At 36.7% G+C, this 23362-nt stretch overlaps 1 protein-coding gene across 4 annotated transcripts in view; it reads right to left on the bottom strand.

Annotated features, from left to right (window-relative positions):
• The window catches only part of DSE (dermatan sulfate epimerase), a 74314-nt gene that overhangs the window by 44150 nt on the left and 6802 nt on the right, over positions 1 to 23362 (bottom strand). For 3 of the 4 annotated variants that reach the window (XM_081296343.1, XM_081296347.1, XM_081296348.1), the window contains exon 2: positions 2834 to 3302. In XM_081296343.1, the coding sequence (XP_081152469.1) occupies positions 2834 to 3249 (416 nt within the window). In that variant the 5' untranslated portion in view covers positions 3250 to 3302. Of the gene's footprint in view, positions 1 to 2833; positions 3303 to 23362 lie in introns of those variants that run through there. The other variant, XM_081296344.1, reaches the window with a different exon arrangement.

Genomic DNA, 23362 nt, shown 5'->3' with positions numbered 1-23362 from the left:
CCAATGCTTTGGGTATCCATCCATCCCTCTGCTGGATGCAAATTATAAAATTACTAAGCCATTTCTTCATCTTTAAATCCCTAGCACTCAACAGTGTACAACACAAAGTGAATGCTCAGTAAATGTTTGTTGATTTAATGAATAAGTCAATGAGGACAATCCAGTCAATGGATTTTTTTAAAAATCCATTTTAAAAAGTTGTTAAAACCTTCTTCAGTTTTTAAAAAGCTGAAATTTTCATAAAATCATTAAAATGCACAATTTGAAATGTTCAAATACTATTATCTGAATAATACTATTACTGATCACTTTTGGAATTAGAAACTAGTTGTAAAGGCATACCCTTAGTTTCTATCCTTCAGCTTCATGAGATGAAAAGAAACTTCAGGTCCACTAAGTCATCGATTGGTTGTTGGCTATGGAGAATGGCATAGAATTATACCTATTTTTATCAATATTGCCATTAATAAAGTATTCATCCTTTAATCAATTTCCAAACATCTCCAAAGACCAGTAAATCTGAACCTGTAGAAATTATGTGAAAATTAAAATTTTTCCTGAAGTTACCTATTTTCCTTCTTTCAATCAAAGAAGATATCTAATCCTCTAAAATAACAATATTCATTTGTATTAATACATCTGAATGTTTTATATTTTAATGATAAAATCATACTAGTCTTGTACAATTCTCAATGTTATTGTATTTATGCTAAAAGTATATCCACTAGAAAAGGCACTTCACAATGTTAAGTCTTTTCTGAGGTGAAATAGATGATTTTATTTATTTGTTTGTTTGTTTTTTGTGGTGCTGGGGATTGAAACCAGGGCCTTATGCATTCAAGGCAAGCACTCTACCAACTGATCTATATCCCCAGCCCAAAATAGGCAATTTTTTACAGTAATGTCTATGGGATATTTTCATCAATATCTTAATCTGTCAAAATTCAATTATCTGAAATAAAAAGGACTTTAAAAGAAAAAAATACCCTTGTAAACATTAAAGGGTTTTTTTTTCCTAAACAAGGTAAACATGGTTGCCATTTTAATGAACTGCATGAATGTCAAGTGAGTTATTGCAACACTAAATAATATAATCTTATAGTTCAAATAGCAGATACATTTTCCATCTATCTTTTATCTCTTGGTATCAGGAATAAGATCAGTTAATGTGACTCAAAACTAGAAACTGCCACATACATGGCTAGGCTCTGTAACAACAACAACAACAAAAGATGCTTCTCATCCTAAAACATTGTAAGCTTCGAAATGAGTATATATACATAACAATAATGCTAAAAAATGCAGTTCTCTTATGGATTTAATGGCAACTCTTCCATAATTTTTTTCAATAAGAAATTTCAGATACTTCTTAAACTCACAAATCACTATTCTTCACCTCTGTGATATACAAAATATAATTTATGAAAGATGCAATTCATCACAAAATTACTTGCATTCACTGATTTTTCTAAACATTTAAAAATGCGCCCTCGCCATCCCTATTACAAGTGGCATCTTATGTAATTTTCAAAGGATATTTCTTATATCATATAACTGAACCATGAATGAATATTAAAACTCAGTATCACTTAAAAATAACTACAGAATGCCTAGTTTAGTCAATTCAGCCTGTATCTTTCTGGAAGCAGATGGAAGCATTAATTATAAACAAATAAAATGAATTCAAGCTAATCAAAAGATATTCGAAGCTTGTTCTTGAATTGTAAACCTCTAAAAGTAAACTATTACATAGTTAGAATTCTTCACACAATTATACTATAACACTGATTTTCCGAAAGGTTTGGACAGTCTGGTTGTTTACTGGGTAGAATATTATTTTAAATTGTTAGTAATCCATCATACTGACTTGTAGCTCCTTATTGTCATAAAATGCATATAAGTCCTAATTGGCTGAAATTTCTTGCTAGCCAAAAGTTTAAATCACAGGGAGCGATCAATCAAAACCTAATACCGAAATAGAAACAAAAAAAAAACCCTACTAATGTTCATATACATATACATATGTATATAAAATGCAGTTATATGTTTATATATACATACACACATTCTGTATATATGATCACATACACACATATATATAATGTGTGTATGTACATATAAATATATAATTGCATTTTATATATATGTGTGTGTATGTATATATATATATATATATATATATATATATATATACATACACACACGCATATATGGCATGTGTATGTGTACAAGGCCCCCAAATGTTTCTATAAACTTCATTCCAGTAGGCACTGTAGTCCTTGGAGTTCCAGGGAGGGAAGTACTCCAAGGGACTGGAGTATAATGTATGTATGTATTTGTATACACCACACATATACACTGAACACATATACTAAATAGCTCAGGTATGCAATAGGCTATATTATGTAGGTATGTGTAAGTACACCTTTTGACGTCTGTACAATGCCAAAACCACTTAATGGTGCATTTCTCAGAACACATCCCTGTTGTTAAGTGATACATGACTGTACATGCAGATTGCATAAAGGAGAAAGAATTCTTAACAATCAACCCGACACTGTATGCCCAAGTTAGCAAATTATTTTTTTCTTTGGTTAATTTGCATCTAAACATTTTCCTTCTTACTTGAAACATGGTGTGGTAACTGTGTTTTTTGAAATAGGCCGCTCATAAGCCACAGGCAACACAAGTAACAAGCACTCCTCCTACACACACACACACACACACACACACACACACAAACACATGAAAACCTGGTCTCTGAGGTTTCATTGATGGATTCATTTCTTTAAATTGCAGTTAATAGAAAAGGAAGAAAAAGACAAAAATCTACCAACTAGGCTGCGCTGCCATCCTCTCCATGTAGTCTTTGGCCATGTCACGGGCTTCAATGTTCTCAGGATACAGCACGCAGAACATTGCCAAGGCGCCCAAGTTGTTTCCATAAATTTCATTCCAGCGGGCACTGTAGTCCTTGGGATCCCAGGGAGGGAGGTATTCCAAGGGGCTGGACAGCATAGTGTGCACAGCCTCTCTGAGCCGGGTCGCAATGTGCTCATGTGAACTTGCAGCCCTGAGCTGGAGCTCAGCCACCTCTGCCCTAGAGAAGTACAGCATTGGGTGGCTGTCGTAGTTGGCATTGGTGAAGGGGATCATGACTTCTGGGTTCTCGTCAGTGATGTACGCTGACACGAGGCAAAACAAATATATGAAAAACACACTGGGGGCCCCCCGTGTGTGAGTCCTCATTGTGGCATCAGATCTCCAAACCTCCAAGGCAGCCAAACCATCTTCGAAAGATCCTACATGAGAAAATAAAGAAGAGCATATGTCACTCAAAGGAACACGGCACAGGTTGGGGGTAGATGGGAACCTCACTTACTAGGAAAAGAATTAAAATTAAAACTTACAAATTTTTATTTTTTAAATACAACAAAAATATGAATTAGGAAGAAATTTACTAGAGAAACAGTATGTTTGTTCAAGTAGGGAAAGAACAAACCTTGACATTGTTTGTCAAATGCAGAGAAGTTTAGATTTTATGGTATTTTTTAGACATTAATACATAAACCACAATAACCAAAAGCTGAGGGTGAACTGTCAGCTAGGAATCTGAGCACACATTATGAAAAAACAGAAAATCCTGTATTTCTTAATATAGGCTCCTTCACTCTAACTTCCGTCTTCCTAGCATTTTACATTCTGAACCAGGGACTAAGAACAAGACATCTATGCACATGTAAGGAGACAAAATACCATGAGTGTGGCTACAGATTCTCTTTGTGTGAACAGAAGGTGGAGACAGAGAGGACAAAGAGAGTATGAACATCAGCCAAGCTCATGCATTCCCTGGCTGACATCAGCCAACCCATCCTGAAGACCAGACACAGGGCTGCCTGGACTAGAAACTGACATGCCTTCATTCAGAAAATAAAATCTAGGAATTAAAATGCTGAAATAACATGTGTGTTTTCCCTTTATTATCTGAAATTATGGTCTATTTTTTCATTTTGCCTATGAGATGTTGGGAGTCATTCAGTAAATCAAAAATTTAAACCAAGTTCACATATTTTCTCAACTACTTCACTTTCTTAAAAGCCCCTCTTTTCAGTGGTAGATTTGTACACAGGTTAAAAGAACATCTTTCAAATGTAGGCACACTAAAAAAAAACAAAAACAAAAACAAAAACAAAAAACCCTCAGCATAGTCTATGTCCACATCTGGGATAAGGCAGGCATAAAATCCCCCAGAGGAAAGTCAGGGAATTCTTAAAATTCTTAAGAGGGGAAAGGTTATAGAAAGCAGACCAGAAAAAGACAGTTTTATGTAAATAATGAACAGTGGTTTTCAATTATTAAAGGGAAAAGCCGACGGTGAAAAATCCACCTCCCAAGCTGAACACAAACTATTTTTCCAAGGAAAAACTGCCTCATCACATTCAAGAGAAAAAACTGAAACGTAACACAGACTGAAGGTCAATCCACATTCTCGACCTGTCCTGACTCCAAGAGAAAGGCAATATGGCATCCCTTGTGGGTGCTACCTTATTCTAAGAGTCTCTATATTCTTAAATGTGCTTTAGACTATAAATATATGTATAAGAAAACTCAACAGCAGTGGTTTGGGGGAAGCATTCTATATTTTAGAGCAGAACGTCTGGTGAATAAAAAAAAAGTTAATACAGTCATGCTAAATAAAACACATAAAACAGAAATAACTCTTGGATTCTGCCAATATTATGTCTAGCACCCAAAGCTTCAAGGCAGCTGGGTGGATCCTTCAAGGTCAGAGACCTGGCCAAAAGAAATAGTCCTCTAAGGTTATGCCTGAGGAGGGGCAAGGTCTCTGGCAACACAGAGAAGTGGCTGGGTCTGAAGTAGTGCTCAATCTCCTCAAGGGATTATTTCTTGCTCCTTTCAGGAAAAAAAAAAAAAAAAAAAAAAAAAGTCCTGCCAGTGATTTAGAAAAAGAAAAGCCCGTATATTTATAAAATCCCCAAAAGTCGAAGACTGGAAGCTGGCATCAGTACAATTAGCATAGTGGGTATTTAGAAACCCAGAAGAGGCTGGAAGGTTCTCCTTTAATTGGCCCCCATAAGCATTTGAAGCAATTGAAGTTCTATCAACTATTGGTTTGTGACTGTGATGCAGGGGGTGAGGGGAGAGGGGCTCAGGTTATGGGGAGGGTAAGAAGGTAAGTGGAGACCAGAATTTTGCTACCTCAGATTCTGTACAAACATTCCCTAAACTGGCAAAGGTTGATTTGCTTTATTCTGTTTCTCCCGCCCTGCACATACTACCCTGCTACCCAGACATGGAGTCATTCAGATAGTGAGGGGTGCTCTAAAGAGTTCTTTACACTGAAAAGACAACTTGTCTAACCTGACAAAACTCACCCTATAATCCCAGTCACACTGCTTCCAGTTACATAGGGTAGGCCTGAGTATATTTAAACAAGAAGAGTTGACCCTGAAGCACAGAACCTCATTCAGAGATTGTTTTGGAAATGATGCCATCTCAATATGCCAACTATTTTTTAAGGCTCCCTAGTTTTTGTTTCAAATTCATGTGAAAGTGGCAGAGAAGCAAGGCTGCAAGTTATTGTATATTCAAAGCATTAATGGCTCCTGGGAACATCATGTGGGCCAATGCAGAACCCACAGAAATTCTGTATAACACTCATCTATGGAGATTACCTAAGGAGAAAGGAAGGACCCTGCCACTAACTAACTGTACGTTGCCTCAATGCGCCCAGGCCCTCCTGTTCTCCCAGCTATTAAGGCCTTTGTTGATCTACACAAGGAGTTGGTTTCTCCTGGATCTGGCACATACCGCATCACACTGGACTGTTTCAGCTTTTCACATGTCTGGCCTTCCAGAGGGCAGGAGCCATGGCTTCCTCTGTGCATCACGGGGCTCAGTACTGAGTCTGGCATATAAAAGGTAACTCACAGATGCTGGCTCAGAACTAAACTCTTGGGTTTGGGAGCTAGTGAGTATATCTCATCACTAACATGAACAAGAAGAAATCTTGTAAATCCTGTTCCCCTCTACTTGAAGCCAAGGCAAGTTTGAAATTTTCCAGACAAAATTTCTGCCAAGAAATTAATGGGAGAAAACACAAAGTCTAAAAATGTAAGTAGCCTAAACACTACACAGTAGATTTTTTGGTCTTTATGATTTAAAAAAGAAAGAAAAATTAAATGTAAGTCTAATCCAAATTTGCTTTAGGCTAATAACCTACAGGGAAACATAGTTCCTATCCATCATTTTACATTTGTCTAGAAAATTCTACTCCAAATCCCCTATTTCCAGTCTTTGAACTTCCCCTTTGATCATTCACTGTAGGCTCTCTGTCTACCCAATCTATAAAGAGAAGAGCTAAAATTAAATGAAAAGCGAATTTCTCAAGATAATTTTAAGAGAACCCAAATAGGCAGGTTTTATGCTAATTTTATGTACTTATTTCAGTGTGAGTTAAGAAAAACTATAACATACTAAAGTTGAGATTACAACAAAAATATAAAGTTTGTGTTTAAAATATATTCAAGTTTATGGAACCAACCTGGGTACTCTTCAACAGATGAATGGGTAAAGAGAATGTAATATAGATATACAACAGAATATTAGTCATAAAGAACAGAATAATGGCATTTGATGGTAAATGGATGCGAATGTATTCTCTGATATGCAGATGCTAATTCGCAATGGGGGGGGGTCCATAGGGAAGAATAGAAGTACTTTGTATTAGACAAAATGGAATGAAAGAAGGGGAGGGGGAATGGGAACAGGAAAGACAAAATGAATCAGACATGACTTTCCTATGCACATATATGATTAAATGACCAATGTTAATTCTATATCATATATAATGAGAAGAATGAGAAGTTATACTCCATATATATGTGTCAAAATACATTCTACTATCATGCATAACTAAATAGAACAAATAAAAAGTAAAATACATTCGAGTTTAAAAATAAGAAAAGAAGGTATACGAACATGGCAAAAATTGTTGAGTATAGTGTTTGAAGAAACTTTGGGAGACTCTGAAAAGGTTCAGAGAAACAATCAATGCTGAAGACAATGGAGTATACCAGAAAGACCAACCCCAAACCTCCCATTCTACCTACCATTCCTCTCTCCCACACATGGAGCCTGGGAGAAATGAGACTGAACTTTGAGATGCCATGGACGCTCTTTCAAGCTACACACTTCTTAGTTCACTCTGTTATTTCAGAAATAACAGAGCACTGCCAGCTCCCTTAAGCCTCTGGCCTAATTCATGAAGGGGCATTTCCACACTGTAAAACCACTAGCTACACTCAGCAGCTGACTCTATTAACACATAGTTATCCAGAATTCAAGCCTTAGGCTGTTTCTCAATGACCTTATTGAGCCTCATTTCCCTGAAATTCACACTTCCCTCTTCCTCTTCACTTTCATACACTTTCATAATCCAGTTATCCTTCCCACTTTTTATCTTATTCTATACAGCTTAGTAAAATATGACTAAGTTTTCACTTATCAATGGATAGTCACTTAAGAATCACTGTTACTATAAGACAATAAATTCAGATAGCAATTTGACCATCCTTCTACCTGGATGCCTTCATGTATGTACATTAGTCCAAGTTAGACCAAGTCAGATGAATTATAATTGTCTTAAGTAGATCTTCATAATGCCACAAAAAGCTCCAAATTATTTTGCTTTAATTCTGATTGCAGTAATCCACTACAGATATTGTGATTGCTGACAGACAGAGAAACTTTTGTTTCTCTGATTCTAAATGCTTGTCACATATTTGATCTTTTACTTTACAATAATCTAAAAATGTGGCAAAACAGTATTGTTTGTTCCAAAAGAATAAACTTCAAAGGCTGAAATAGACCCTGAATCCCCTAAATACTAAGCCAAGTTTCTTTCCTTTAACCAAACAAATTGTTAAGAACTTTCAACAACATTAGAAGTTCCATTTTTGCCATCTTTAAACAAAGAAAGTACAGAAAGAGTAGGCCGAGAGGGAAAGAACTGAACCCTAAACTAGTACATCAAGTTTCAAAAAAAGATGTTAGTTTCCAAATCGTCTGAGACTGCTTATAGAATGAAACACATGGTAAGTACAAAAGTTCTTTCAATTCCTCAGGCTTTAGAAAATATAGAAAGTATAAGGATGGAAGAGAAAAATCACCCCATAGAAAGTAAAACATATCCCAAATTAAGATGGATTAAAAACCCTTGTATGTGCCAAATCTAAGGAGCACAGCATAATGATTAACGGTATGGAGTGAGGAGTTGGGCAGACCTAAGGATAAATCGCAGCTCAGCTCTCTGCTAGCTTTGATCAACTGACTTCCACTCTCAAAGCCTCCATTGTCTCATCCATAAAATGGTACCTTCTTCATGGGGTGCCTGAATGCCTGTGATACACTCAGCCTAAAACTCAACATGGAATAAGGGTGCAATAAATATTTATTTTTTAGTAGAAGATAAGTTCCAGACATGTAAATTCATACTAACCTACCCCAAAAGCATTTTATTTGAAAGAAACTAAATCTTCTGATTTTATAGGCAAATATTGAGAACCAGAGTTGTTAACTGACTAGGGTGAGGTCATGCTGCTTGTTAGAAACTTAGCTGAAATTGGAACACAGTGATCCCAACTCTTCAACTCATCATTCATAGTAAGCTCATCACTCACTAGAAAGGAAAGCATATGATCCTTAAAATTTTTCAAGTGCTGGTGTGAGGAGATGGCCCCAACTAAATGAACAACAGATTAAATAAGCTATGAACTGAGTTTGAATGCTTCTCAAGACCAGTGATTCCTGAAGCACAAGAGGAACTGCTTCTTACTGTATTCTTTTAAAAGAAAGTCTCAGTGATACCATAGTAGCTGGGAAACACAATCTCTGGCTGGAAAGCTGTTTCCCAGTAACATATTTTACAATAGAAAGGATTCATGAATACTCAGGGGACATCTGCTGTCACTGCCAGAGGTGATGGGATAACCTCAGTCTAGAATCATCTAGTCAGGCTGTCTATGTCATCAGTATCTCAGCTGATTATTCTGGGAGGTGAGCTTCTATCTAATGTTAATCAACTCTCTCCCATACACACACACACACACACACACACACACACACACACACACACATATTCTAACATTCTAGAATGCTAACATTGTAACTCCAATGTCAGCATATCTGTTTACGATAAATATAACTATCAAGCAGATTGAGAAATATTTCTGGCTTCATAGGAAATTGACAAAGGAAGTAAAATTATCATATGCTTTCCTGGTGAAGAGGAATAAATCAGGACAAAGATAACAGGAAGGACCTTGGACCTGGGTCAACTCGACTGGTCAAAATCACTACCTTTAACCCTCAGAAAAATCTATTTTCACATGCTTGGGAAACACCTTGTTCCTTACATGTTCTACTTGACACCATTTCCATATATTTTAATTAATGGAATATACATATTTTTTAAGTTCTCTCACTTTCCTATTTCAATTTTATTAGATGCATGATTAAAATAATTTTTTGGAAAAGAAAACTTTTTCCTCAGTATCAAAATATGATACTTCTATCATATATCAAACCTTCTATATTTTTGACAAATCTTTGTAGTGAAATAAATCTAATCTTACCTTTAAATATGTCAAATCCTAAGAAAACATATGGTTTGAATACCATGCAGTCATTCCCTAAAACTATATTCTCTGATGAGTAAAGCCTGTAGACTCAGACAAAAAAAGAAAAACTTAAAAACCAAAAGCTCTTAATAAAAGTGAAACTTCCTTTTACTGAGGGATTATTATTTCCTTACTTAAGGGTGAAATGAAAAATACCTCCCAAAAGTCATTTCTAAACAAAAATCCACAATATGAAATGATAGCATATGGAACTCTCTAGAATTCACACACACTACTGAAGGAGTAATTATAACTCTGAGCCCACACAGCAAAACCACACTGTGAGTAATAATGATGCTCACCACCTTCACACACAACATCAGAGAAACATTTGGTTAGGTTTTAAGTTAAGTGCAGCTCGGTGCAAAGAACATATCTATAATTGCCCCTGGAAGGTTTTCACAGAGATACATTTTCTCATAACATAACATGAAGTCCACTTACTTTCCTACGCCAACAATGGTAATTTTACAACTTATATGAGAAGAGTAACACTTCTAAATTATGTTTGAAATGGCCACAAAGATTTTCTGCTGTCAGTTTGAAAGCTCCATCCCTGTTTGCCAGAGACCACTTGAGTGAGTACTTCAGTGGCTATCAAACTGAATGCATAATTTAGTAGTAGAGGTTTGCCTGGTACACATGACTACAAAGCTAAGAACCATTAAGATCCAGCTTTTGAAAGAGGGGTTAGCATTTAAAATGCAGAAAGAAAGTAAAATCATGATCATTTTCATGGTGGCAAAGAGAAAGGAGGGCAGAGGTGGGAGGTATGAAGTCTCTGATGAGACTAGCAGGGCACTTAATTTTGCTTATAAACAGGCTAAAAGGGAAAGTGAAAGGATTATACTTTCTGAGAAGCTATAAGTAGATTCTATTATATGTAGCACTTTATCAACCGAACATCATCTGCTACTTCTTTACCTGAATCTTTAAAAGATAGTAATTGATGCATGTCATGTCTTTCAGTACACTATTCCCTGAAAGGGAACATGAAACTATGCTAGGAATTGAGGATATGAACAAGGAAATTATCCTAAATAACTATAGGATAAATATAGAAGAAATTGTGTTTCTGAGATTTTTGTAAAAACTGCAGTGCTTGTACTACTGTCTGACAATAAAGATGAATAAGCATTTCCCTCCATCCAAAGCAATGTACTTAACCTATTGTTCCTGGCCCCAGGAGGAAATTCACAATCTTTTTTTTTTCTTCTTCTTTTTCAAAATTTCTCCAATGGAAAGTAACCAGAGTTTTTCTTGAAAGAGTCCCAAGGGCCAGCTATGGCTTTCTCAGCAATAGATTTAACTATGAAAATGCACTTTTGTGGCTTTACTGGCTAAAAAGCCGGGGGGGGGGGGGGGGAAGAATAAGTATAATTGAAGTCAAAAGCTAAATCTCAACCTTACAGAATTTTAAATACCAGTTAAACTACACCACGAAGTACTCATGGAAACTGAAGTACAATTTTATTCCTGATACAGATTCAGGAAGAAAAGAGATGGATAAACTGTCTAAACCTCTTTCTTCATTTAAAATTAAATAAAAATTAGATATTTCTCTTATAGACTGGTTGGAATATTAAATAACACCTATAAAGCATGTATCACTTTATGATGATCAAAAATGCTAATTATGAATTCATACCCCATTTGAATCAAATGTATGATATGTCAAGATCATTGTATTGTCTGGAGCAACTAATAAAAATTTTTAAAAATGCTAGTTATGATTCACCTCAGAACGTGATTAGTGGCTGAAGGCGTAAGCTGGAACCAGACTTTCTGGGTTTGACCTCTAGCACCACTGCATCTTCAGCGATGTTCCTGTTTTCCTCCCTCTGTAAAATGGATAAAGCCCTTCTTTGCAGAGTTTCGTGAGGCTTAAATTAGCTGATATATTTAAACCATTAAAAGGGTGCCAGGATTTAGAAAGAGTTCAAGAAACAGTAGCAGTCATCATTATCTTGTCAATGAGAAAGGCAAGGTCAGGCCAACAGCGAGAGGGGGCACCATGACTCCTAAGGAAGTGCCCACAAAACTCACCCAGAGACCTTCATTCCCCAAATACGTACAATGGATTGTTAATGGACTACCTTGCAGTCTCTTCCAGAGTCTAAAAATACCAAATATTTTGATAAATATAAAGTATTTGATGACAAGAAGTTTCTCCTTCCTGCTCAACTGCACATTAATAACTTTCAGGCTAAGGATTCTAAGTGATTGAATACATCTGGGGGAAAAGGAAGTCTTTAAATTGAATACAATTTCTTCACCAACCAAAGTTTGTAGATAAAGCTTACTGATACACAATATACTGATACATATGTGCTTACACAGTTAGGGAAACATCCTAAATGTAGAAACATCAGTCCTTTTGAAATGTAAAAGTTTCTTTGGGATTTAAATGTAACTTTTGAAAATTTGGTGCTTAATGGAAAAACATCCACTTCCTGAAAATGACAAGAGACATTCATTTTCAGCTGATGTAACTCCTTCAGTTTGTGTACAATACTCTCTTTCATTCTGTGTCACTAACTTTTCCCCTTTGAGTTCGAGGTAAATGACTTTATTTCTTACTAGTTATGTGATAGTTCATTTTATGTGTGGACTTGTCTGGGTCATGGGGTGCAGGATATGTAGTAAAATGTTGTTTCTGGAAGTGTAGGTAAAGAGGCTTCTAGAAGGGATTAGCATTTCAATCCGTAAACTGAATAAAGTAGACTACTCTCCCCAATGTCCCTAGGACTTTTCCAATCCTTTGAGGACCTGAATACAACAAAAAGGCAGAATATCTCCCAGCACCATGCCTGAGGGCTTGAGCTGGGACATTGGTCTCCTATTCTCCCACTGGGACTTACACCATCAGTTTTCCTGGTCTCAGGTCTTAGGACTCGGGGTGGTACTACACTGCCAGCTTTCCTGAGTCTCCAGCTTGCAGATGGCAGCCAATGTTGGGATCTCTGAGCCTCATAATTGCATGAGTCAATACCCATGATAACATTCTTTCTAGATAGATTAGATAGGTAGATATAGATACAGATATAAATAGATAGACAAGGAAAGAGATCTCTTATTGGTTCTTTCTCTGGAAATCCTGATTGTTGCACTAATTAAAGCTACTCAAGCCAAGAACTCTTTCAAAAACACCTTAGAGAAACCCAGTGACCTTTTCTTGGCACTCACTCTCCCAAATGCTGACTACCTATAATATCCTAAAGTATATTTCCTCTTCTTCAACACGTTGAAGATTTTCAGTTTCAGGGATACCATATTCTCCTAATAATTCTCTGGAAAATTATTCTTATGCTTCTTTCTAAGATAGTCATTGGTTGTACTGTGCAAAGCATGCTTATTTCATTACCAAGTTTAATTCTGACATCTGTTTCATCTTCAACAGATGAGGAAAGTGACATTTAGAATGGTTACATAATTTAGCCAGTGACACTCTATGTGTGGTCAGGTTTGTTTTTGACTCCAGATCTGATTTCAGAGTCAAAATTTTCACCACTATGCCTCACTTGCTGTCTTTCCATGAGTCTCCTCCAGTACCTATGTCCTGGGACTTCCCACAAATGTGCAGCTGCAGCACTTCACATGGAAGGATTCTGACTGTGCACCTCTCATGATCACTCCCACCTGATTCCTGATAACTTATTGCCCACAGTGCTCATCTTACATCTAAAACTAAGTTCACCTTCTATTCAAAACTGATTTCTTCACTATATTTTCTCAAACTGATTATTTGGAAATCACCTTCTCTGTCTTGTTTTGCTGAGGGCCATTGCCAAGTAGAAATGACGCATCGAAATTTCCTTGCTAGCGTACCCCATGTTAAATGGATTTCGCTGTTGACATTGCATGTAAGGTGACCTTGCTCAAGGAAGGCGGATCCGGGTTTAGAGCTGATCAGGTTTGAGGAAGTATCCTGGTCCTTGGGTTTAGGGTGTTCCCGGTTTAAGACAATAGGGGTTTTAGGGAAGTTGGAGGTTGAAGATTATTGCTGCTGGGATTAGGGTGTTCCTGCTGCTTGTTCCCGTTGAGTTCTCATGAGATTCAAAGGAGATTGGAAAAAAGCCTCGTGGAGTAGGTGAATTGGGGGGAGGAGAACTGGGATTTCCCCAGAGCGTGTGTGGAGGCCGGTGTGAGTTCGGGAATAAAGAATTGCTGTTTGAATCTACAAAGCTGTGTGGTGGCTCGTGATCTTGTGCCCAGCCAAGACTGCGGCATTGTTTCTTCTGCATCTAATTTTCTTACCAGAATGTTTTCATTTTTCCCTCAAAGCAATATTACTCTGCATTTTAAAGACAGACTCCTGAGACTATTCAACATCAACTTCTGGGCTGTCTTTTCTCCTTTGGCTTCTTTTTTAAAAATATTTATTTTTTAGTTGTAGTTGAACATAATATCTTTGTTTTCTATTTATTTATTTATATCTGGTGCTGAGGATCGAACCCAGGGCCTCACGTGTGCTAGGCGAGCCCTCAACCACTGAGCCACAACCCCATCCCCCCCGGCTTTTGGCTTCTTTCTTGAATCGGGTCAATACCACATATACTTTCAAGTCAGTTTTTCTGTTTCTTCTAGCTTGTATTTGCAAAGTCCTGTGGGTGAGTCATAATATCTATTGTAGATTTTTCAGTAGAAATACCACAAAACATGTCTAACCTCTTATATAATCTATTCTTACTTGATCATTTATGAATTTAGCTAGACCCTTTTTGAAATGGTGCATATTTTGGGTATAGCCTTTTATCGTGTCTTCCAGAATCAGGATTTATCAGTTTATTCTATAATAATCCTGTAACAATACCATGTCTAAAAAGCACTAATTCCATGTTCAGTGCCTATCCTGCTATGTAGGAAAGGGTTAACTCAGCAGGCCCAAGAGGCTCAAAAGCTACACTTTCCCAAAAGAAGCTTGTCTTTAGGATTGGCCCTGGGCCAGCTCCTGGCAGATGAGCACTGAGCCCTGGAATATTCTGCCTAACAAAGAGATTTTTTTTTTCTTTATGCCTGAGGCTTTGGGTCAAGTGGTACGACTTTGATCAGACATTTATGCAAGCAACATTTTTGGTAAACCTTTGCTCTAGCGGGAATATATTCTGAGTAGCTGAAGTCAATCACACAGGTGTTTCATGCCCACACGACTGAATTCCAGCAAGAGATATGGACATCAAGGTTCAGGTGAGCTTTCCAGGATGGCAAGAATCTCATCACAAGCTGTTGTGACTCCACTAGGAGAGGACACCTGGAAGCTTGTGTCTGGTTTTCCTGGACTTTACCCAATGTTCCTTTTCCCTTTACCTACTTAACTTGCATCCTGGCCCTATTACACCATAACTATGATTATATCAAATTTTGTGATTTATTCTAGTGAATCACCAAGCTGAATGATAGTCGTGGGGATTCCTCACTCCACATTCCCTTTCTCTTCCGTTTAATGGAATTATTTAAAGTCCTGCTAAAATTATAAGTCTTGCCATAATGCTTTATAACCTATTAAAAAGGAAAATATGATAGTAGTTTTCATCAAATTTTTTCCTTACTCAACTTTTGCTATTTTTTCTCTGAAGTTTATATGCAGAAAAACAACAGCAGAATATACTAGTCTTTTTTTTTAAGTTATAGATGAACACAATACCTTTATTTTATTTGTTATTATTTTTTTTTCTTCATGTGGTATTGAGGTTCAAACCTAGTGCCTCACACATGCTAGGTAAGTGCTCTTCCACTGAGCCACGACCACATCCCCAGAATATACTAGTCTTATACCTTTTTTAAAAAGCGTTAGAAATTGCCTAAAAATGAAATATGTAGATGTTAAGCAAAAGACTTAGGGAAATGCAAAGGAAAGTATTTAATTGGCATTATATCCTTCAGTTCATTTGACTAAAATGGAAATTCAGTTTGCTGGGTAAGTATATGTGGAGAAATGCTCTTATCATTATATATGAATCTATTTTTGGGTCCTTACTTATATATTCAAGCATTCCTCCATTCTTTTTCAGTATTCAAATCTTCAAATGCTCATCAATGATAAAATTTACCTTTTTTTTTTCTTGCTGCCTTTCACATACTTAAAACACTTTTATACATGTAGTTTTTTTTTTTTTTTTTTTTAATCTCACAGATCATAGTTCTTTAGCTTCAAAATCCCTGGGTACTTTCAAAATGTCTTATTATGAATCATAATCAAATTCAGAATACCACAGATTTGGTTTTTAAAACAATGATACATACATGGAACCAACCCAAAGACATAAGCACTGCTTTCTCAGACTTCCCCATCTCGTTACTGGCAACAAATCCTGCCAGGAATTCACGCACAAATTCCGGTTCCTCTATTCTCCCTTCCTACCTTTCTTTCCATATCCCAACCATCAGCATATTTTGTTGGCTCTTCTCGAAAATGCATCCATTTTCACCACCACTGTGATGGTTTAAGCCACACCACGTCTTGCTTGCAACAGCCTCCAAACCAGTGCCCCTGCCCTCACTCTCACCTCTGTATGGAGGTTCTCAGCATAGCCAGAGTGATCCTATTCCATTATAATTCAGATTATATGCTGCTTTGTTTAAAACCCTCCAAAGTATTCCTGTGTCATAAAGACTAAACACCAAAGTCTGGACAAAAGCTCTCTAGGCTCTGCGTGGTCTGGCCATGCCTCTCTGTCTTTTGCCTTCACATTCCCCACTCCCCCCTCTCTTTCTCTCTCTCACTCACTCTCTCACTCTCTGTCTCTGCTCTTTCTTTTCCCCACCCACCCCATTCCCAGAGGTTATATTCTAGAAGGAGAATCCAGGCAACCAAAGAAATAAATAAATTATATAGTAGATTAGTAGGTCATAAGTGCTGGGAAGAAAAGTAAAACCCAGAAGAGAGTTGGGGAAGAGTAATAGTTGGTCAGACTAAGGATATAATTTAAATAAAATGATCACTGCTGGCCTAAGAAAGTGACAGTTGAGCATATATTTAATGTGGATGAGGGTGCAAGCCATACAGACTTGTGGGGTAAGCATTCTAGGTGGAAGGAACAAATACTAAGGAGGCCACACCTCTTGTCATAAAAATAGCAAGATCACCGTGGCTGAACAGGAAGAGAGTGCCTAGCACTCACCTTGATGAATGAGCTGTCCGTATTTCATTCTGTCCTCACCATTATACCCTGACATTAGCCCCATTCTTGCATTTCCTGATGGTCTCTCTTGTCTATTTCTCCATCCAAGAATACTTATTGACTGAACACTCAGAAAACACTTATTGAATGAATATTTTTAACTAAAGTGTAAATATTTAAATACTCTGAGATAATGGTACATATGGTTATACAGCCATATGAATATAATTACATAAAAATCTTTTTACACCAAGACAAATCCTTTGGAGTTAAAGTATAATACTTAAATCTTCAGGGTTACTCAGGGTAATTATTATAGTTTACTGAGGGCTGTAGTCTAGTACCCCTTGAGGCACAGGCTTTCACTAAAAGTCCACTCCAGACTGACAGGTGATTTGCTCAACCAAGTTTCACTATGCCATCAGTAACCTGCTTTGTGCACTTATTATCGCAAGTCACTTTCTGAATGTCCCTTGTTGCTTCCTGACTTTCCACTGATAGTTCTCATGAGTCTTCTCAGGGTCTTTTTATTAAATGTCATCTCAAAACATTCACCCCATCTTATATGATTAGACAGCCCATCACTCTTCTTCAAGACCAGCGAGCCTCCCTTTCTGCCGGATGACTATTTTGGAGGTAAAAATTCTATTTAAATTAAAATTTGAAACTTAAAGTAATTCCCTTCATGTTCCTACTTTTAAACATATTTCTAAGGATAATTATTATTATTTAATGGTTTGGCATACAGGTTTTACTGGTGTTAGTATTTGTGAGTTTAAAAAAGACTTTCTGCACTTAAAACTTTTTCAACTGGACAATTCAAATAATGAGGATGCTGTTATTTCTGTTATTTCTTCTTTACCTACTTTTTTTTTTTTTTGCTATTACATTTACAGTTCTATTATAGGAATACCAGTCTTAAGGAAAAGAAATGTTTTAGTAGACTACTACCCTATGTGGAATAAGAGAATAATTTCTGAATTGATGAGCTGCATCCACAGGACAAAAAGTCATGCTCCTGAATAACTATCCCGATTCAGCTCTACATCTATCACATGGCAATAAAAATACTCATATGCCAAAGTGTAAGGAGACTAGGGATAATATGAGCCAGGTTCCCAATGTTAAGACTGGCATATAAAACATAAAAGGAATTCTGATTTTTTTCTAAAAAATGAAAAAAATAATCTGACTCAAAGCCTAAAACATAGCCAGATACTTAATGTTTATGTCTGTGTGCATGTACAAGGTCATGAATGTTTAATTTGGTGCATGCTTTCTCACCTTGATGAATAAGCTGTCCGAATTTCATTCTGTCCTCAGCATCATACTCTGACGTTAGTCCCATTCTTTACATCTCCTTATTGTCTCACTTGTCTATTTCTCCACCCAAACTTTCATATTTATCCTACCCATTGGATTCTATCTCTATCCATGGCTAGATTCCCTCTAACTACTTCTTTTGATCAAAGCTGATGAATTCCATTTTGCTCATGCTAAAGAAAACTCCCTTTTGTACTAATTTTTCAAAATTTCCTCTCATGTCTTGTCCCAAATATATGCGTCTGATGATTCCTGAGGTCAGTGAGGTGGGTGGAGGGGGGGAAGATACCACCTAGGATCCTTTCTAATTAAAGATTGATGCAGTAGTTGTCTCAGTGACACCTTATTCCCTGTTGGTCTCCACTAGAAGACAAACTCACATTCTCCCAAACCACAAATGAGGCAGGGCCAGCCTCTTCAATCCCTAGGGACATCTTAGTTCTCTGAGTGACCCTCTAGGCATGACTCAACTGGCACTTTCATGACTTGAAATCACCTTATCACCATTTGTCTATATATTCTTTTTAATCTTCACAAGTTATTTCTATTGCTTTGGGGATATTTCCAACTTCCTCAGTGACTAAAGGAATCACAATCATATTTTTCCATTTACCTCAATCCTTACCAGAAGCCAGAGAGGTACCAATTTCTGTCTAACCACACAGCTTCACACACACACACCTGATTATTCATCTTCAATTGAATCCATAATAAAACCCTTACTATTTTGCCTCTTTCCAAAAGCATTCAGTTCTTCCTTTATCACCTGTACATTGGGACAGTGATGTCTCATCCAAATTTAGAGAGAAGACTGAAAATATCCAATACAAGCAAAGCATCTCTAAACTTATCTTCATAATTTTATCTCCAACCCCAATTTTTAAAAAGTGACAGAGAGTGCCATGCTGGAAGGAAGGTAGAAGATCTTTTAGGAAATGATGAAGAGCACAGTGATATTCCAAGGCCTCTGTGGCATATCCATCATAGTAGCTATCCAGGGAATGGTGCAGGGGCAGGCAAACAAGAAAGAGAAGAATCAGGACGATAATATATAAATAGATATGTATTTATTATTAAATAAACCTACAGACTCCTCCTCTTTTCTATAATCCTTTTGGCACACCATGACCATAGTACTATAGACTTAAAAGATCTGACATGGAATCTACTATAGGTTAAATTTTGTCTCTCTGAAATTCATATGTTGAAGTTCTAATCCTTAATGCTTTCAAATGTGACTTTATTTGAAAACAGGGTGATTGCAGATGTTGTTGGTTAACATCAGGTCTTACTGGTATAGGGTTGGCCCTAATCCAGCCTGACTGTGTCAGTATAAAAAGGGACAATTTGTAGACAGACCCAAGTACACAGAGAATGATATGTGAAGATGAAAGCAGACAAGGGGTGAAGCATCTATCAGCTAAGGATGCTAATGACTGCCCAAAACCACCAGACTCATGGAAAAGAGCTCAGTGGTAGGGTGCTTGTTTACCACATGCAAGACCGAGGGTTCAATCCTCCCTCCCTTCCTCCTCCCCCCCCCCTCTCTCACACACACACACACACACACACACACACACACACACACACACGGAGAGAGAGACAGACAGACACACACAACCTGGCAGAAAGGCATGAAACAGATTTCCCCTTGTAGCCTCAGAAGGCACCAGTCTGCCAATGCCTTAATTTTAGACTTCTAGCCTCAAGCACTGTGAAACAATAAATTTCTGTTGTTTAAGCCACACAGTTTGTGGTACTTTGTTTTGTTAGTTCTAGTAAATTTAACACAGAGTTCTACTTCTATAATTTTCTTCTTTCTAAAGTAGACACTGTAATTCTTATCATAACTACACCAATAAACAATAAATATATATAGTGTGTATCACATGCCAGGATATATACTAGTATTTCACACAGATTAGCTCATTTAATCCTCTTCTTGGTCCTATAATATATATATATGGATAAATATCATCCCCTTTTCAGAGCAGAAAAAACTAAGACATAAAAAAATTAAGTAAGTTACCAAAAGTCACATACAAAGTGAGGAGAAAATATATAAATCCAAGCATTCTGACCAATACTTCCTATGAAACAATCGTTTTTGTAAACCATAAAGTTCCTCCAAAATTACTCACCACCATGTCATTTCCCTACCCAAAAGCTGGTTTCCCTCAGCAGAATGAACAATTCCCTCTAAAATTCATTAGCTTCTACAATCTAACTCTGACCCATCTGTCCAATCTTATAGTAATTTCTTCAATACACCAACGTACTTTTCAGACTCACTTATTGCTTAAGCAGAACTCCCATTTTTCTACAGAGGTCACCTCTTGCATGGGATTCCATCTCTCTATCAGCTTCACACCCCACCTGGTACTTTTCTCACTCAAAGAATACACCTTTCTTTAACGAAGCCTTCCCTGCAAATCCATGAATAATCATCCCCCCTGGAAGCCCATCTATGTATTGCTCAATATTCTTTGAAAATTCAGAGATGCCCCAGTGATGTAAATGCCTATGTCATCTTACAAGACGAAAAATAAAATATTTATGCAAACCACTAAAATAAAAGGAAGTCATTTTGCATGTGAATGACCAAGTGCTACAGAAATTTGTAGAAGAATTAATACTTCTGGCTAGGTTGAATGAGGAAGGTGTACTAAGGAGATAGCATCTAATTGGGTCTTAAAAGGGGGTCAGTAAAAATGTGTAAAACATAAACTATCTCTACTATATATTTACTACTAGTTATATGCATACTGAGTTGTTGGAAGATATATGGTTATCTTCATTTTTTTTCATTTATTAGTTCAGTTCCTTCTGGCTCCAAAAGGGATTTGAGGTAGATGTCACCTCCTCAGGGATAAAGTCAAAGTCTTAGACATCTTTGTCTAAGTCATCAAGTGTCAAGCACCATTGATTACATGCAATACAGTCCTTCAAAACACATGTGGGAAACAACAATATATTAAGAAGAGATGGGGAAAAAAAAGGAAAGAGAATGCCATAAAAATAATGAGTGAATTCTCAAAATTTTTCCAAGAAGTCTCCCTGGATCTGACAGCCAATTCGTTTCTGTTCCTCCTCTTCCTGTGCCTTCTCTCCCTTGCTTCTCTGCTTGCAATGCTTTCTCCCTATCATTTTTTTTTTTTGCATAAAATCCTTTGAGGCCCAATTCAACCCCCTCCATAGTTGAGTCTTCTGCCCTTGTAAGCCTCTCAGATCTCTTCCTTCCTGCAATATCACTGCATGCTTTTGTCCCCATTCAGCAGTTAATTGCTCTCATAAAGTTTCATACTCAGTTATTCTTTTCCAACAAGATTTTATAGCTCAAGGTTGAAAATCATGACATATTTATTTTGTATACCTCCTCAGTTCCTGCCACCCAGACTTCCCCTCAAACAAAAAAGTACCTAGCAAATACTTGCTGAATGACTAAATCCTTTCAGTATTCCTATCGTTGAAGTATAATGTTCTTTCATCTGACTCTCCAAGTTCAAAAGTACATTGGAAAAAGTTATACATCAAAGCATTCATTCACTTGGAGAAACGGATTTATCTTTTTAAAACTTGCAATCTCTGAGCCAAAAATCAGTGTCTTCAACAATAAGAAAAAAAAAAGTATAAGCACACACAAAAAAGGTCTGTAATATAACCACCCTAACACTGCTAGCTCACAACTAACTTCACAGGGTTTATCATTTGGGGGCAATTTAGTAGTATAAATACTGCCATACATACCTTGCCCAAGAAAGAGATAATGGAAGTGGCCCAATAATATCAAATTTGCAAGATGAAATTTAGCAAGTTGAAGTGAAACTGTTCTTTTAAAGTTCCCATAGCAGATAACTATCATTTGTTAATTTTTATAAAGAATAATTCTATGTAAGTCACATTAAGTCAAAAAAAAATTTAATGATAAAAATCTTAGGACACTAACATAGCACCTAGATAATAGAATGACCTCAATAACACTAGCTTCTTTAGGGTAGAAAAAGATGGATTTTAATATTTCACACTAATGCTTAAGAAGGATAAACTGCAATAATGTATAAAAGCAAAACATCGATTCTTATTTGTTCTCTGTTCCTCCTGAATTTTCATTGGAATCAACAGGATCTAACTGTGGAAGACTTCAGGTAAAGGTAGAAGAGGAAGAAATAATCTAGAAAGTAAAGTGGCCAATTAAAAGATACTTTACCCTAAGAGAACTTTGCAAGTTTTCAGTGCTTATGAGAATTAGCTTCTTTTGAGAAGGGCAAATGTGGAAAATATGTCAAGTTGCTTTAGAGACTGGGGATGTACCTCACAGGTAGGGTACTTGTCTAGCATGTGTAAGGTCCTAGGTTCAATCCCCAGGACTGCAAAAACATAAAAAATAGAACAATATAATTATTTTGTTTAAAATAGCTTTAAAACTACTGACTAAGTAAGATAAAACACTTCATGCCAACTGCATAAGACACTGACTTTGCTAAGCTCCATTTTTGGCATCCACCAAGCCCCCAGACTCAGTATGACCTGAGTATGAATTTTCAACACTCTCTGCTGCACCAAAATGAACCTGCTTTCAATATAATTGCATCTTAAGTACAATACTGCCCGATTTTAATATTGAGAAGAAAACAAAAACAAACAAACAGAACCACTCCCTAAACCATGGGATCAATTCTTTTGGAGATTCTATCTTTTAAACACAATGAAACAAAGTTTACATTCTGTTTTTTTTTTTAAATATCATTACTGGTTTTAGCCATACATAACACTGCTATAAGAAGCTTGGTGAGAGAAGTTTCCCAGATTTTTTCTGACATGGACAACCACCATGTTTTGACCACATGACTAATAAAGACCCCTGTTCCTGTGACCATGCATGGAAATTCCTCCCCTATGAAACCAGTCTGGGTCTACTACAGAAATGAAGCAGAGAAAGGTAAAAGACAAATGAAAGTCCAAACAGAACACCATAGTTTGGTGCCAACATTGTTTTTTAAAGATTTTTCTAGAATTAGAGAGAAATGGGGATGGGGATCTAAAGTACAGTATGGGTAGTAATTAATTTGTGGTAGTCATTACACAATGTACATGAATATCAAACTAATCTGTCACTTAAATATGTCCTCTTTTGTACAAATATGTAGGGGGAAAAGGTGTCTTTAAGGGAGAAAACAAATTCAGCATTTGTTTGAGTTTTGTAATGTTTATGAAATG

The sequence above is a fragment of the Spermophilus citellus genome (genome assembly GCF_964194105.1).
Source record: "Spermophilus citellus genome assembly, chromosome: 5".
Lineage (NCBI taxonomy): Eukaryota > Metazoa > Chordata > Mammalia > Rodentia > Sciuridae > Spermophilus > Spermophilus citellus.
The sequence above is the reverse complement of the archived record's forward strand: the minus strand, read 5'-3'. Positions and strand labels throughout refer to the sequence as shown.